General features: G+C 37.3%; 1 protein-coding gene across 8 annotated transcripts in view; it reads right to left on the bottom strand.

Annotated features, from left to right (window-relative positions):
* The window catches only part of tle2b (TLE family member 2, transcriptional corepressor b), a 69821-nt gene that overhangs the window by 45552 nt on the left and 9381 nt on the right, over positions 1 to 14888 (bottom strand). For all 8 annotated transcript variants that reach the window (XM_053237923.1, XM_053237924.1, XM_053237925.1 and 5 more), the window contains 2 exons: positions 6347 to 6444; positions 3849 to 3912 (listed from right to left, as the gene is read on the bottom strand). In XM_053237923.1, the coding sequence (XP_053093898.1) occupies positions 3849 to 3912; positions 6347 to 6444 (162 nt within the window). The remainder of the gene's footprint in view (positions 1 to 3848; positions 3913 to 6346; positions 6445 to 14888) is intronic.

Here is a 14888-nt window from a genome sequence, read left to right as displayed (position 1 = left end):
ATTGAATTTTTGGATGAAACATACGGAGAATAAAAAGCCCACAATGAAATGACAAATTTTAATTTCACCTTCAATATATTCTACACACACTCCTGCTATATAAATGTTTACTGAGGACTAAGCAGTTTTAGAACCACTCTTATTCCTTCCTCCCTCTCTCTACCTCACTTTATCGTTCCTCTCCCCTAATCATTATTTCTCCCTTACCTCAGCTCTCTCTGTGCTTTTACGTTATTTATCCCTCTTTTTCTCACTGCCCTCAATCTAGCCGTATTCATTCCTTTTTTTTCTCTTCCTCTTTTAGTGCTCTGTTTTGAACACCCATCTCTCTCACTCTTACATTCTCTCTATCTCTCCCCTCCTTCTCTTTCTCTCTCTCTGTAGGCGTGAGGGCAATCTGTGGCAGTAATGTTCCTGAATAGAGCTGAGAGTGTCAGTGTGAATCAGACAGATGAGCTGGCCAGGGGAGTTACAGTGCAGAGCAGTGCATTAATCCCCCTTCCACCCCTCCTCCTCTCTCTCTCTCTCTCTCTCGCTCTCTCTTTTTATCTCACCCTCTATCCTTGACCACCTCAGAACCATGACTGCACCAGTGAACCCAAGTGGTCGAGTGACCATGCATACCATTTTCATTATTAGCAGTAGACTGACCTCACACCTGTCATACGCACGCACGCATACACACACACACACACACACACACACACACACACACACAGGCATTCCTTCATGTTAACACTTAGGTGAGAGCTCTGTTTGTAGAATAAGGAAGGAATAAGCAAGAAATTTAAGTCAGGCAAATAATTTTGAACCTAATCTCTATCACTGCTTCTGTAGGTGCAATTACAAAATGAGCAAGAATTTCAACATGTTTTCCTTTACAGAGAAAAGAATGCAAAATGTGTTTACACTCACACAGAACAGAAGGCTAAGCGCAGTTTAAAACGTGAGATTATATCATGCAAATTCAAAGTAATTTTCTGCCCATGCTTACTGTTCAGTTACTTATCTTAAAACATATTACTCATGAACTACTATGAATTGTTAAGTTACGACAGTTAAATTAATGCTCTATGTACTGTAGTTACGAGAATGAGAGATGTCTGAACCCACCGATGGATCCAAAGAGTTTAGGGCTTTAATATGGAGTTAGAATCATGTCATTTAGAAATCTAAAGACAAATATCTAAATTTGAATGTTATTAGTCTAAATTTGCATCATACTATCTGAAATTGAATTTGGTGGCTTGCTTAAAGGTGTGATTCTTTGATTGATTATAAATAGTTTCTACAACGTCTTGCTATTAATTCCCTTTCAAAGTATCTCCCCAGCCAAGATTTATGGTATGAAAAACCTTTCTTTCTTCTTTTAATACAACAGATACCAAAGTAAAATGTTCTAAATACAATTCATCTGGACAAGAGGAGAGAGGTTATGTGTTCGACTTGCCTGCAAGTTACCCGGATGTGATTTTGAAAGCAAATCTAAAAATGTGATGTAATAAAGAGACTGAATGCTTTTTAGAAATGAATTACATGTGTACGTTCATTGCTAAAGTCATTTTCAACATTCAATCACACACCCTTAAGCACGTAATTCAGTTTTATATTTTAGATTGCTCTGTTGCAAATCATGAAAATTAATTTCACTTCAAAATTCTACTTCAAATGGAAGAATAATATTCAAATTAAAGACTTTTTCGTTTAAATTGCAATTTCTAATGGCATGATTTTAATTCCACAGTTACACTAGTTTTGGAGAAATCCTCATATAAAAACATACTTTGCCTATTATTAGTTTACAGTATATACTGGTAATTATCATCCTCTTACAACCTATATATGATAATGAAGCAACAGTTCAGACAAATATTTAATTCACATCTGTTTTTGAAAACTGTTTCTTTAAGCCATTAGAAGAAAATTATTCTAATTCTTCTCATTTCTGAGGATCATATACATACATGATGCTTAAGTGGGTGCTGTGAAGAATGATATAATCTAGTAATTGTATTTGAAGTTTAGTCTTTCATAGTGGACTCATACTTTTGAGCCCTCCTGCATCACTAATGTAGTTGTAGCCCGTTGAGCTCTAATTGACGTGATGGTCATGAGATTTTAAGAATGAATACAGAACAACGTGCTGACTATGGTCTTATATATTCCACTAATCCACCATCGCTAATGAGGCTGAAGTACTATTTCATGCCTATCACCAAATAAATCTTTCAGTGAAAGTTTAAAAATAAATAAATAAATAAAAAAGACACTCAGTTCAGAAATGGGAGAGGGCAAGCGATGATGAATTATAAATGCATGAAAATAAAGGCAATGGCTGTCGAAACAAGTCTTGGTGTACATGACAGGTTTAACTGGCTAAATATAGCCCGCTGGGCTAGCTGCTTTTTCAGAGTGCTTCACATTATTTACGTGCCTGTGCTTGTGATCTCTATCTCCCTCCCTGCCTTTCTCCTTGCTTTCTTCATCCGTTTCTGTCACACTCTTTTCTTCTTTGTCTTTTTTCATCTCTCATTCAGCCTACTGTCACATTCTCACTCGTCTCCATTCCTCTTACTGGTTCCTCTTTTCTCTCCCTCTTCTCTCATTTATCACTTGCACTTCCTCACTATACATTCTTCTTCCTTCTTGTCCTCTCTACAGATCACAGTGAAAACACACAGTGACACACAGCAGTGAATATACATCAACACGCACACGGCACACATTAGGACTCAAAATAAATGTTTTAATTCCTGTTACATATGCATGGGGTTTTCTATCCAGCTATTTTATGCAAATTGTGAAAAACTTAAATAATCTGAATGGAAAAGGCAGAAACAATAATGCTTAAATATAAAAAAAAGCTTGGCTGAGGTGGGAAAGTTGGTAGAAAGGTCTATCTAAAAAGACGAAATGCAACGAGTGATGCAAACAGGTATTTTGTATAAAAACAACCATGAATGTGTGGGACAGATAGTCACATATTTCATTGTTGTATCTAGATATATCTAAACATAAACATATACACAGAGGACACTCATGATCTGTTTGGACTAACAAAGAAACAAAAGTTTTCATCATTTAAGTAACAAAAACAACATCAAACATCACCACAAACCTGACCAGGATCAAGTGGTTACTGAAGATAAATGAATGAAGGAACAGCAAACATTAAACTTATCTTTCACGGTGCTGGTTTGAAGCTCTTTTCTATATGTGCACAGATGAAAAACAACCACGGAGTTTGGATAATGTAGTCTTTTTTAATCTAGTTAATGGAAGCCTACATTCATTCACATTTTCTTTTGCCAGAAATTCTTTTAAAAATTGTGAAATATTTGAATTGAAACCCAGTTTGTGTTTTGTATTTGAAATGTAGATTAAAAAAATGAACTGTATTTATACTAAATTGTATAAATCTTAATTGTAATCTAACTAGCATAACGTTGTTCCCTAATGAAGTAATATACTTTTTGCTTTCTAGCTTGGTATGGTGGACATCTAGGTACAGACAGTGTGGAATACAATAAACTGTGAGAACAAATACAGCAAACGACCTTGATATTTACAACAAAGGTGCATGTGTTAATATAGCTGGAGCATCATCATCAGTTGCTAGTTGCTATTACAGGTCCCTGATGATAGCCTATATATCAGGTTTAGTAGTTGTTAGATTTATCTTTGTGCTACATCTACTCTTGTGTCTTGAATCCTGTCTGCCCCCATGAAACACATATGTTCTAGCTGCAACCCTGCCCCATGCCAAAATACAGAGTTAGACCATTTTCTCACTTTACCCGCTCACACACTATACAGGATTTGACCGAGCAAGCCTGGCCAGGACTCACCATGATGTAGTGCCTCTGCATCTCGGTCTTCTCACTGGCCAGCTTCTCACACTCCAGCTTCAGACTATGGATTGAAATAACACAACTGTTAGTTTAGGTAACAAAGAAAGAAACAGCTCTGCTCCAGATAAATGTAGTCACATAACAGTTTTAGCAGCTAAAAGCAAAAAGAGTCCCATTAGAAAAATCTAATTCTTGGCAAAATTAGCAAATCTAATTCATTAAATCAAGAACGAAACGCGTATAGTCTCAGACACTCAGATACTACCTGCCTATTAGTGCTATTGGATTAATAGGCTTGAGCTGATTGACAGCTTCATAAAATGCGTTCCATTTTTTTAATTAAATCCTTTAAGTATTGAACTTGTGACATGCAAATGTTGGGAGTGTATCCAGCTTGCATTTATACTGAATCTGTATTTCTTTATGAGGATAAATGCATAAGCACTTATGTTCTGTTTTCTGTCGTCTAGTGACTTTTTTTTTTTTTTTAACACTAATTTACTATTCAATATAGGTCTTCAGTCATGTTATGGGTTATGAGTAATGCCATATTTATGGTGTTCCAGTCTAAATAATACTCTCATAACTTTTCTTTTCTAGTTCCTATCGTACAAAATTATCACATTTTGTAGGAGCCGGTCCCTGCCTCAGTCAGAAATCCAGCCACATCACAAGACCCATCACAAGACACAAGCAGCATATCCCTATTCACAGTAGGGACTTCTAATCAGACACACCTGTTCACAATTACACACACTCCTTTAAATAACTTTGTGAGGTCTTGCTTGTTACTAATGCTGCCTTCAAGTCCTGTTGGAAAAATATCGTAATTACTAGGTGAATGCACATGAATGCAACCACAGTGTCGTAATTACAACTCAGGAACCTGTATTTTTCTACGACCCCCAACTTTCCGAGTTGGGGGCGTGTCAATAACCGTTAACTGTTCAGTTCTTTATTTTCTTTCAGTAAGGCAAAATTAAATTCTTGTCATTGATACAAAAAAATAAAAGCTAAAAACAAAAGAAGATTTCTCATGGTGTTTTAATTTTTTACTAGTACCATCCGTTTTTTTACTCACCAAAACCACTTGAACTCACACCACGTTGTAATCACGAAATCTGAATTTATACGAATGAACTTCCGAGGACTTGAAGGCAACATAAGCAAACAAACATTATCAAAACAACATAACTTTCTGTCTTTTCCTGTATCAATCCATTTGTAGATCACTCATCTCTTTGCCTGATTTTTGGTTCTGATTATTACATTGCATTTTTGGTTCATCTGCCCTGGTTTACCCAATAAACCAAACACTGCATTTGCATGAGCGGTGCTGATGACGGTAAGTTTTCTTTTCTCACAACAGAAAAACAAAGCATCATTCTAGCAGTGCAAATCAGTACAGCTTACCATCACCAGGCTTGCAAAACAGATTACATGCTGTAGCCTTCATTTATGGAACGTCTTGCCTTGTGGAGCATGAATGTGACCTTAATTGATTTTGGGGTTGAGGCTATATTAAACTTGCTAAGTACAATAAAGCCTCAATATGATTCAGCCTTATTTCATAGGACACAACCATCTACCAAATTAAATAAATGTAAACATAAACACAAGCTCTATTTATATAGTCCAATCTACTCAAACGCTGTCACCGTTTAGTGCATGTCCATTTGTGATTTACGTGAACACATTTAAATGTTGAACCATATTAGCTACAGTCAAGGGCCATTTCTCTTATATTTTGTTCAGTGTGAAAAGGCTCTGAAGATGTGGACTGTCCAGCAGAATTCTGAAAGAAAGGAAATGTTCAATATCTTGATTATTCAACATTCAAGATTCTGCACTAGATCACTACTCATATTTAAGCAAATTTGGGATACTGGCCATGTTAACGCCTTTGTAAAAAACAAAAAAAGGTCAGCTTTTACTGGAGTCTTATCCCTTCTATTGAAAACTCAGATGAAACTCCAAAGGATTTGGTCTAACACAGATCATCAATTTTAACACAACCTTGAGGAGTCCATGAGAGCTGAAGAAATTCTGGTAAATATTTCTAAGATTCTATTTTTCTCTACAGTTTTTGCTAAAAATGTTAATTGTAATGAAATTTCTTTTTTTTATTACATTACAGAAATATGCAAAATAGAAGCATTTTCACTAATGGTTTTAGATTTTTGAACCCCACTGTACTTGTTTGTTTGTTAAAATGTATAATGTATAAACAAATTATTTGTTTTTTGCTAGTTTCCAATGCCAATTCATGAATCATGAAGTGATACTTGCTTACTCCATTCACAGCATCATTTCCAAATAATGCAATTTCTGATATACATCTGTTATTCTATAAACATATATACATTTTTTTATAAAATTTTTGCATAGACATTTCAACTAAAGCAGAAGAGTCCTGTAATAGAGGCCAGGGATGGTGAGACTACATCAGAATGGACTGAGAATTAAGCAGTGTTAGTGTTATGTCTGCTCCTCACCTGTGATACTGGGCCTGGAGGAACTGGAACTCCTCTTTAATCCGGTCCAGCGTCTCCAGCACAGTGAACTTGAAGGACTGGCCAGGCTGCAGTGGAACCTGAGAGAGTGAGAGAGAGAGAGATAGCAGATCAGCCAAGTCATTCATCAGTCTATACAACAGCTCTGTTATTTCACTTGCTATCTCTGCATATGAGGTTTGTCAGAGCAAATGTTGCTATTCAAACACCATTTGAATTTTCGTAATATTTACACATTTAAAGGCATAAACATATTTCTTACGCATCTAATGTAAGTCTATCTATAAATATTTCCTAAACTTTTCAGTCAGTTGATTTCTTTTGTGACACTGGATGCAGGAATAGTTAAATATTTTTTTAAGTATCACCTTCTAATTTCATATACAATACTAACAAATTATGTGTTCTAAATCTGATACTGCATGTAAGTGATTTTCTGTTTTCAACAGGTATTATCAGAGTTAGTCTTTTTCTGGGACTAAACCTCAAAAAGGAATTCTATTGGTTATACAGTGTGTTATGTATGGTCAGGTCCATAAATATTTGGAAAAATTTATTATTTTCCTACCTGTCTACCACAGTATATTTGGGTTAAACTTAAATAATCTTAAAAAGAAAGAACACACTGGTGAGCACAAGAACACCAAAAGGCCCGAAGGACCACAGAAAACAGCTGTGGTGGATGATAGAAGAATTCTTTCCCTAGCAAAGAAAAATTCCTTCACAACAGTTGGCCAGATCAAGAACACCTTCCAGGGGGTAGGTGTATCTGTGTCAAAGTCAACAATAAAGAAAAGGCTGCACCAAAGTAAATACAGAGGGTTTACCACAAGATGTAAACAATTGGTAAGCCTCAGACAGAAAGAGCAGGAAGACCAGATTAGAGTTTGCCAAAAACATGTAAAGATGCCCATACAGTTCTGGAACAACATCCTGTGGACATATGAGACAAAGACCAACTTGTACCAGAATGATGGGAAGAGAAGAGTATGGAGAACAGAAGGAACTGCTCATGAGCCAAAGCATACCACCTCATCTTATGGTGTGGGCATTTATGGCTGCCAGTGGAACTGGTTTCCTTGTATTTATTGATGGTGTGACTGCTGACAAAAGCAGCAGGATGTATTAAGAAGTATATAAGACTATATTATCTGCTTAGATTCAACCAAATGCTTCAAAACCCACTGGATGGCGCTTCATAGTGGAGATGGACAATGACACAAAGCATACTTCAAAAGCACCCAAGACTTTTCTAAGACAAAGAAGTGGAATGCTCTACAATGGCCAAGTCAATCACCTGACCTGAATCCAGTTGAGCATGCATTTCACTTGCTGAAAGCAAAACCGAAGGAAAAACTCCCTAAGAACTGCAGTAATGGCCTGGCAGATCATCAACAGGGAAGAAACCCAGCATCTGGTGATGTCTATGGATTCCAGACTTCGGGCAGTCATTGACTACAATGGATTTAGAAATATTAAAAGTATAAAAGTATTAAAAATGACTATTTAATTTATGATTATGCTAGTTTGTCCCATTACTTTTGGTCCCTTAAAAAGGGGGACTACATATAAAGTGCTGTAATTTCTACAATGTTCACCATTATATTCATTATTCTTTAGTTTAAACTCCAACATCATAGACAGCTAAAATAAATAGCTTTTTCAATGTCCAAATTTTTATGGACCTGACTGTAAGTTCTACAGCACCATTATCTATTAACCTATGTAGTAAGCTTATATAGTGAATTGGAATCTATGTAAAATCCATCAAATTCACCTAAATATCAGCCATACAAATCATCATAATGAGTAAATAAAGCTCAGTATATGAACTTGTACTGAAAATAATGATTTGTCTGTTTAGATTGGAAATGGGATCAAAAGGATCATTACTGCAACTTCAAAGGAATCACTTAAAAAGCAAGCATGTGTATCTGAAGGAATGTAGCTACTCAAGGTTCATGAAATGATTCAAGTGTCCTTAGTATTAAAAGACTCCAGTGCTACCCAACATGCTTCAGCTTCAAGCACATATTAACTACATACAACAATCAGCCAAAACATTAAAACCACCTGCCTAATATTGTGTAGGTCCACCAAAACAGCTATGACCTGTCGAGGCATGTACTCCATAAGACCTCTGAAGGTGTTCTGTGGTATCTGGCACCAAGACATTAGCAGCAGATCCTTTAGGTCCTGTGAGTTGCAAGGTGAGGCGTCCAAGGATCGGACTTTATGTCCAGCATATTTCACAGATGCTCGATGAGATTGGGATGTGGGAAATTTGGAAGCCATTTTGTCAAGCTTTGTCATGTTCCTCAAACCATTTCTGAACAATTTCTGGGTGAGGGGGTGAACTTAGACTGCAACAATGTTTAGGTAGGTGGTACTTGTCAAAGTAACATCCACATGAATGCCAGGACCACAGATTTCCCAGCAGAACATTGCCCAGAGTATCACACTTCCTCCGCCAGCTTGCATTCTTCTCATAGTGCATCCTGGTGCCATCTCTTCACCAGGTAAGAGATGCACACGCACCCAGCAATCCACATGATGTAAAAGAAACGTGATTCATCAGACCAGGCCACCTTCTTCCATTGATCCATGGTCCAGTTCTGATACTCACGTGCCCATTGTAGGCGCTTTCCACGATGGACAGAGGTCAGCATGGACACTCTGACCAGTCTGCAGCTACTCAGCCACATATGCAGCAAGCTGTGATGCACTGTGTGTTCTGACACCTTTCTATCATAGCCAGCATTAACTTTATCAGCAATTTGTGCTACAGTAGCTCTTCTGTGGGATCAGACCAGATGGGCCAGCCTTCGCTCCAAATACGCATCAATGAACCTTGGGTGCCCTGTGGCCAGTTCCCCAGTTGTCCTTCCTTGGACCACGTTTGGTAGGTACTAACCACTGAATATCAGGAACACCCCACAAAACCTGCCGTTTTGGAGATGCTCCGACCCAGTCATCTAGCCATCACAATTTGGCCCTTGTCAAAGCTGCTCAGATCCTTACGCTTGCCCATTTTTCCTGCTTCCAACACATCACCTTCAAGAACTGACTGTTCACTTGTGCCCAAGATATCCCACCCCTTGAGAGGTGCCACTGTAACAAGATAGTCAATGTTATTCATTTCACCTATCAGTGGTTTTAATGTTATGGCTGATTGATGTATATTTACTACCACTTAACACAATTTTTCCCTTACCCAAAATGCATTTCATCAGCCAAGACATGTTGGACTTGATGTCCAACATTTGTTTCTACAGTTTTGCTGATCTTAGCTAATCAATTGTTTTATTATTTAAATTTTATTCTTGGCCAAACTACTCCAACACTAATTATAGATCAGCATCCTGCTCCCATCTCCACATGACAGGATCACACTTACCTCCCGTTAGTCTCACATACACAGCCTGGACCAGACAGCAACCTTATTTATACACACTGTTCCTCATTAATTCCCTCACTTACTCTAATTCCACTAGCTATTTAAAGCATGGGCCACACTTAAAATGGCTGCCTTTCCTGCTCTAATCTTCAGCTCTTTCTGTGGCTTGTGTTGCCCCCCTCTTTTTCCAGCCACTGCAGCACACTGCAGGACACATGTGAGAAGAGCGGCTAAAAATTTGCAAGTTTCAGAAGAAGCTTAATTAGTCTAGACAAGTGAATTTCAATTAAAGTTCAATTAGGCTAACAGTGCAGGTCAGCCACTCCACAGGCTTTGTGGTAATTAAGCTGCAGGCTCAGCACTGGCTGGATGGGTTCAGTACATACAGCACAGACGTGTATGTGTGTGCATGTTTGTGTGTGTGCATCTGTAGCATATCCCCAATGACCTTTTTCCACTCAGACAGACACAAACTGTGTTTGTGCACTCTAACTATCCTTTAGTGAACATCTTTTAGCTCTATTACCCAACAACAGCGGCAGTTAGTATCATGAACTGCAGTATGTCGAAATAGAAAACACAGAAAACAAATAAACCAGATCTAAGCAGGAAAAAGGACCATGCATTACAGAAATATAGATCAAGTTACTGATCATTATGTCCTCCTAGATAGACAGTTCACATATACTAATATTCAACAAGCCAAGTATTCAAATCAAATTGTCAGTCCAGAACAAGTGATTGTGAGTCAACAGATGCTATGTGCAGTGCATGGTAGATGTGGATTTCTTGAACCTGATGCCCTACGGGAAGAAATAAACAGCCATTGACATGACTTACACAAAAGTTTTTCTTTCAAAAAAAGTTTTACTTTCAAAAACATAATACTGTGCAAGTCTTGTCACATGTAAATAAATGTTGTAAAAGCAAAGATGCCTTCAAAAATAATGAAATTAAATGTTTTCTACATGAAAAAGCTTCTATAATGAGCGGTAAACAGTAATAAACTGAACAAAGTCAATATTAGGAATGACAATCCTTTAGCTTTAAACATGTATCAGTAGTCTCAGATACATTTTGTGCAGTTTTATAGGAAATTGACTGTCTCAATTGCAGGTAAAACCTGATGGCCTTCATTCTTTTTACTGTCTGAAAACAGTAAATCTAGATTTTTTTTTACTGACCTAATAACGCAGAAGTCATAGGTCATTAGGGTGCCTCAGACTTTTGTACTCAGTACTCACAGTACTGTACACTCACTGACCACTTTATTAGAAACACCTGAAATCCCGTTTATTCATACATTTATCCCATCAGCCAATCATGTGGCAGCAGTGCAATGCATAAAATCATGCAGAAATACGGGTCAGGAGCTTCAGTTAATGTTCATATCAAACATCAAAATAAGAAAAATGTGATCTCTATGACTTTGACCGTGGTATAGTTGTTGATGCCAGACGGGCTGGTTTGAGTATTTCAGAAACTGCTAATCTTCTGAGATTTTCACACACAACAGTTTCTTGAGTTTCTCAGAATGATGCAAAAAACAAAGAACATCCAGTGAGCGGCAGTTCTGCAGACACAAACAACTTATTTAATTATAAATAAAATAAAAATTTAAGAATTGCAATTCCTGTACCTGTATAATACTTAGCCAAATATAAAGTTTAAAAAACATTCAGTATAACTTTAACAATAGCAGGTTTTATTTTCATGTGTTAAATAATCAGATTGGAGTTCCTCTTTTTTTACAGGCTTGGCACTGACCAGTGCAGTCTCTAAACCTGAGAGCTCTATTATCTATATTTTAGTCCATTCATGAGATTTACACACCAGTGGTGTGTTTGGTCCAGTGTGTTGCAGCTTTCCACAATTTAACACTATAAGCAAACACTATGTAGCTATCAAAATCCGTAAATGTTTTCAGAAAATGTTTAAAAATTATGTTACCTAGAATAATAACCAGTAAAACACATCCAGGTAATAATCACCAAGTAGGACACTGCCCTAAGTATAAGACTGTACTAACTGCTTGGTTTTTTCAGAAGTGTAGCAAATGTTGATCTCCACCAAGAGTGCCCTGTGGTGACCCAATGGGGAGTGCCCTGTCTGCTGACCTCTCCATCCTCCTTCAAATATTTTTATAATTCAAGTGTGTATAACATTGATGAAGCTGAATACTGAAATGTTTCTGAGGTTCATTTATGGCTGAAAAGCTGCTCCATGACACTGCGGTCTGCTCAACATAGAGTCATTTCTAATACCACATTGTGATAATACCATAAACCTGTTAAAAGGTTAGGCAATTTTCTTGATAGGAAAATTTAATACTGGCACATGCCTAGACGTAAGCACACAAATAGGAACAGGGTTAGAATGTCTGCTTAGTAATTGAGTGTCAGACAGCAGGGGGATCTAGAAAACCCAAACTGATCCAGCTAATCTAGGGGTTTGTGTGTGTGTGTGTGTGTGTGTGTGTGTGTGTGTGAGTGGGTGGTAAGACAGACACACAGAAAGCCATGTGAGATAGCAGGCAGTCAGTCAGTCAGGCGCAATTTAGATGAGCAGGAGCGAGTGAGAATTACCAAGGATTATCTACTGAGAGGGTGGAGGATGAGAAGCTGAGAAGAAGATGGAGGGAGAGAGAGATAAAAAAAATAGAGTAAAAAAAATAATAATGATAACAACAACAACAACAACAACAATAATTAAGGCTGCCAGGAACATTTTCGGGGGCCAAGCACCCAGACTCAACGAGCCACACATTCACAGATACGCTACAATTTCTACCTAAGCAATCACTGGAAAGCAGAGCCATAACTTTAGACAAAGGGATTTGAGAGTGATTTGTAGTTTCAGTGATGATGTGTATGTTTTGACCACAGATAGTGCTGGAATTTTCTGACTATAAGAGGAAAGGTCTAGATGAACAAATGGGTAACAGGGTGGCATTGCTACTGAAGCTGCCACTACTGCTGTGACCTGTGGTGTTACCTGTTGTTACGCTGACCTGTGGTCGTGATTGCTACTGCTCTGACTTAAAATTTTTTTTCTTCTTGCAATTTAAAAACATCTAAGATATTGATGTTTTTTCTCATCAGTCTCGGCCTTTTTTCCCCCACTTTGTGCAAGTATCTGCAGCAAACCTATATCTGTCATGTTGTGTTTATTATTGAAAATTACTCAATAAAAATGTAATTTAATATTAAACCCTGTCAGTCATGTGTTGTCTGCATAACAGCATACTGAACGGCTAGAATGGAAGTAGACAGCTCTCAAGATTATGTGAGGCAAATTTGGTGGAGATTGGACAAAATTTGTAGGGGGAGTAACAAAAATGGCACATAGATAGAAACATTTTCAGCATGTTATTCTAACTTTTGACCAGAAAAAAAAAACAAAACAGTTTTTGACAAAATCCAAGATGGTCGACATGAAGTGCACTTCCTTGAATTTCAGATGTTAGTGTCCATTCACTTCAGCATACTCCAGGGAATTATAGGAAAAATGAACTGTGAATTTAGCACAAATTCTTCAAATGACATGAGGAAAAAAATTGAAAGTCATTACAATTGAATGACTTTCAATTTCACAAAACTTCTTGGGTACATTCAGGGCATGGTCCTGAAGATTCAAGTTTCGTGATGATACATAGATGCGTTGCTAAGATACATGTCACATCCTGGTTTTTTTTTCGTTTTTTTAATTTGCCAGCGCGTTACAGGAGAATGGTTTTGAATATCAAAATTCCTTTGACAACTTTTGTTCCGATAGGTCTCAAGATTATGTGAGGCAAATTTGATGAAGGTTGGACAAAATTTGGAGGTCCTGAAGATGCCGACCAAGTTTTGTGTCAGTGCGCAGTCGTTGCTGAGATACAGCCTCACTTCCTGTTTGGCTGCTTTGCTGTCAGATTTGTTGGCCCATTACGGGCAAACTGTTTGGAGTATTCAAAATTCTTTTGATAATTTTTGTGAGGCTTACTTTGAAGGTGACGTGCCAAATTTGGTGAAAATTTGTAGGAAGAGTAGTGAAAAAATAGTTTTTGACAAAATCCAAGATGGCAGAAAATCTAATTAGGCAGAAATTGACGTCATAGGGTGCACTGAACTCGACCCAGGGAATCCAGGGATGCCTGGCTTTTAAATTTTGGACACATGGTATAAAGGTTATGACCATATAATTCCTTCCAAATTAGGCCTAAATTTGACCTGATGATGGCGCTACTTTTTACCAGATAGTTCTATGGGCTGCAATAGACATCCTAGCCAGAAGAACAAGATGAAAAAGAAGCAGAAGAAGAAGAAGAAGAAGAAGAAGAAGAAGCAGAAGAAGAATAAAAGGCAGAATCACAATAGGGTGCCTATGCATCTTTGGTGCTTGGCCCCCTAATAATAATTTATACAGCACCATTCTCGCACCCAAGGTTGCTTTACAATTACAAAAAACAGACAAAAACCCTTTAAAGACCTAAAGACATGGAGAGACAAAGTACGAGTGAGAGAATATCAAATTCCAACACTTTAAAATCTCCCGCACTGCTCTTTTTATCACCCTTACTCCAAATGCTAATATTTTATTAATGCTGTGGTGGTTTGCTATCATAGTATTTGTTATGTGATGTTATTTCCACCTAAAAGTGCAAAATAAAAAAATGTATTGTCTATAAATGCCTAAAAATGTATTGCCTATCCAAATAGATTAATTTAGGACCAACTGAGCATAAACGTAACTACAGGAGTGGAGATTGTGTGAATTAATATGACCAAAGGGCAGGTATTAAATTTCCAGAGGCCCATTTTTACAATTTGAATTGAATTTGAAAATAGGTCTCCCGATATTATGTATCAGTATCACAAAATAATGTTGATGATTCTTGAATTTTAACAGTGTTACTGTGGTGATGCTGGTTTCACATTTGCCACACAGTTGCACTGCTAATGTCAACAGTATTTACAAGACAGCCTGTGAAAAAGTTCTGCTCTACACATACAGTATACATTATATAAAGCTCAGTCATGTCTAGGCTGTTTTATTTTGCATTCATATGCAACAACTTTTTGCTTCATCTCAGTGGTTTTTATCTGGCAATTTTCAATTTCAGTTCAACACTTTTGGGTGTCTCAG

This window comes from Pangasianodon hypophthalmus, chromosome 11 (assembly GCF_027358585.1).
Source record: "Pangasianodon hypophthalmus isolate fPanHyp1 chromosome 11, fPanHyp1.pri, whole genome shotgun sequence".
NCBI lineage: Eukaryota > Metazoa > Chordata > Actinopteri > Siluriformes > Pangasiidae > Pangasianodon > Pangasianodon hypophthalmus.
Note: the sequence above shows the minus strand (reverse complement) of the source record. Positions and strands in the feature narration are given on the sequence as shown.